The 2,500-nt window shown below is 36.3% G+C and overlaps 1 protein-coding gene across 1 annotated transcript in view; it reads left to right on the top strand.

Moving 5' to 3' along the window:
* The first annotated feature begins 1,481 nt into the window (after nucleotides 1-1,481).
* Nucleotides 1,482-2,500, top strand: part of LOC113637829 (presenilins-associated rhomboid-like protein, mitochondrial) — a 4,512-nt gene continuing 3,493 nt past the window's right edge. The window contains exon 1 of the mRNA XM_027138722.2: nucleotides 1,482-1,604. Coding sequence (XP_026994523.2) covers nucleotides 1,534-1,604 — 71 coding nt within the window. The 5' untranslated portion in view covers nucleotides 1,482-1,533. The remainder of the gene's footprint in view (nucleotides 1,605-2,500) is intronic.

Raw genomic sequence — 2,500 nt, 5'->3', positions numbered from 1 at the left:
AGCATGTCTGGCAGAAATATCATCATGGATGACTGCTCATCAGTTAAAGCTCAATCCTAGCAAAACTAAACTGCTGATCATCAGGTCATTCATCCACAGGTCATGATCTCGCTATATCCCTGCACAACGATCTGATCTCCCCTTCGGCCACAGTTCACAACCTTGGGGTAACCATGGACAATCAACTGTCCTTTTCCTCTCATGTCCCTAATGTGACTCGCTCATGTCGGTTTCTTCTCTACAACATTAGAAGGTTTCAGCCATTTTTGTCCACACAGACTGCCCAGGTACTTGTTCAGTCTCTTGTCATTTCAAGACTGGGTTACTGCAACGCACTGCTGGCAGGTCTACCTATGAACGCAATCCGCCTTCTGCAAATGATCCAATACGCAGCTGCACGGCTTGTTTTCAACCTGCCTAAGTTCTCGCATACAACCCCGCTGCTGCGATCCCTCTACTGGCTTCCGGTAGCCACTGATGCTGGCCTACAAAGCCAAAGACGGACCAGCTCCCTCTTACCTCAAAGCCCTCATCACTCCTCGCACTGCATCCCGCAACATCTTTTCTGTTCTGGCACCGAGGTGGTGGGATGAACTTCCCCTAGAGGTCCGGACAGCTGAGTCACTGGATATCTGAAGACCTACTTATTTATGAAACACTTCAACTAGCACTTCTTTCCTTGTTTGTTGCATATATGTTTATTAAAAACCAATAAAATAAAAACAGAACAGTGATTTAGACTCATGGTATCTTAAGTATGTAACCCAGTGACCCAGAGTTAATGTATTCAATGATAGAGCTTTAAACACTTTTGTACGTCACTCTGGATAAGAGTCTGTCACATAACTCATTCATTTATTCATTCCGCTTATCCGAACTTCTCGGGTCACGGGGAGCCTGTGCCTATCTCAGGCGTCATCGGGCATCGAGGCAGGATACACCCTGGACGGAGTGCCAACCCATCGCAGGACACACACACACACACTCTCATTCACTCACACACTCACACACTACGGACAATTTTCCAGAGATGCCAATCAACCTACCATGCATGTCTTTGGACCGGGGGAGGAAACCGGAGTACCCGGAGGAAACCCCCGAGGCACGGGGAGAACATGCAAACTCCACACACACAAGGCGGAGGTGGGAATCGAACCCCCAACCCTGGAGGTGTGAGGTGAACGTGCTAACCACTAAACCACTGTGCCCCACTGTCACATAATGTAAATATAAATGTAAAATACTTTAGACAAACAGAAACTAGCAAATGAATAAATGAATAAATGAATGAGTTAATTAATACATAATACGAGTCAGAGACAAAAACCAACAGAGTCAATAATAATATATGTAATGTTTTACTAAAACGATTTTTTTACAGAGTGTTTATAAGACACTAAAACGACAGGTTTTTCCTTGTAATTAAAATAACAGCATGAAAAAAAATCTTTTGTGTGACAAATTCAGCACTACGAGGAAGGCGGAAGTGGGCGTGGTCTCATCGGTAACCCGGAAGTGGACGGCGGCTGGATCATGGCGTGGAGAGGATGTGTAGTGAGATGGATTAAAGAGGATTTTATCACTCAGGCGAACCGCAGAAACGGGTAACTATTAAACGTTCGGCTTCTCCGGTGATGTTTAAACCGCTGGGTTTGTGTTTATATCTCCTGTTTATATCGGGTTTGTCTTTATAGGGTATAATGTCATGACGTGACCCCAGTCATGTTATTAATGTGTTATAACACTTTATTATCATTTATAAACTAAACATTTATAAACACAACATTTATAAACACATCATTTATAAACTAAACATTTATAAACACATCATTTATAAACTAAACATTTATAAACTAAACATTTATAAACACATCATTTATAAACTAAACATTTATAAACTAAACATTTATAAACACATCATTTATAAACTAAACATTTATAAACACATCATTTATAAACTAAACATTTATAAACTAAACATTTATAAACTAAACATTTATAAACACATTTATAAACACATCATTTATAAACTAAACATTTATAAACACATCATTTATAAACTAAACATTTATAAACACATCATTTATAAACTAAACATTTATAAACACATCATTTATAAACACATCATTTATAAACTAAACATTTATAAACTAAACATTTATAAACACATCATTTATAAACACATCATTTATAAACACATCATTTATAAACTAAACATTTATAAACACAACATTTATAAACTAAACATTTATAAACACAACATTTATAAACTAAACATTTATAAACTAAACATTTATAAACTAAACATTTATAAACACAACATTTATAAACACATCATTTATAAACACATCATTTATAAACACATCATTTATAAACTAAACATTTATAAACACATCATTTATAAACACATCATTTATAAACTAAACATTTATAAACACATCATTTATAAACTAAACATTTATAAACACAACATTTATAAACACATCATTTATAAACACAT

This window comes from Tachysurus fulvidraco, chromosome 11 (assembly GCF_022655615.1).
Source record: "Tachysurus fulvidraco isolate hzauxx_2018 chromosome 11, HZAU_PFXX_2.0, whole genome shotgun sequence".
Taxonomy (NCBI): domain Eukaryota; kingdom Metazoa; phylum Chordata; class Actinopteri; order Siluriformes; family Bagridae; genus Tachysurus; species Tachysurus fulvidraco.
This window is presented reverse-complemented; position numbering and strand designations above follow the sequence as displayed.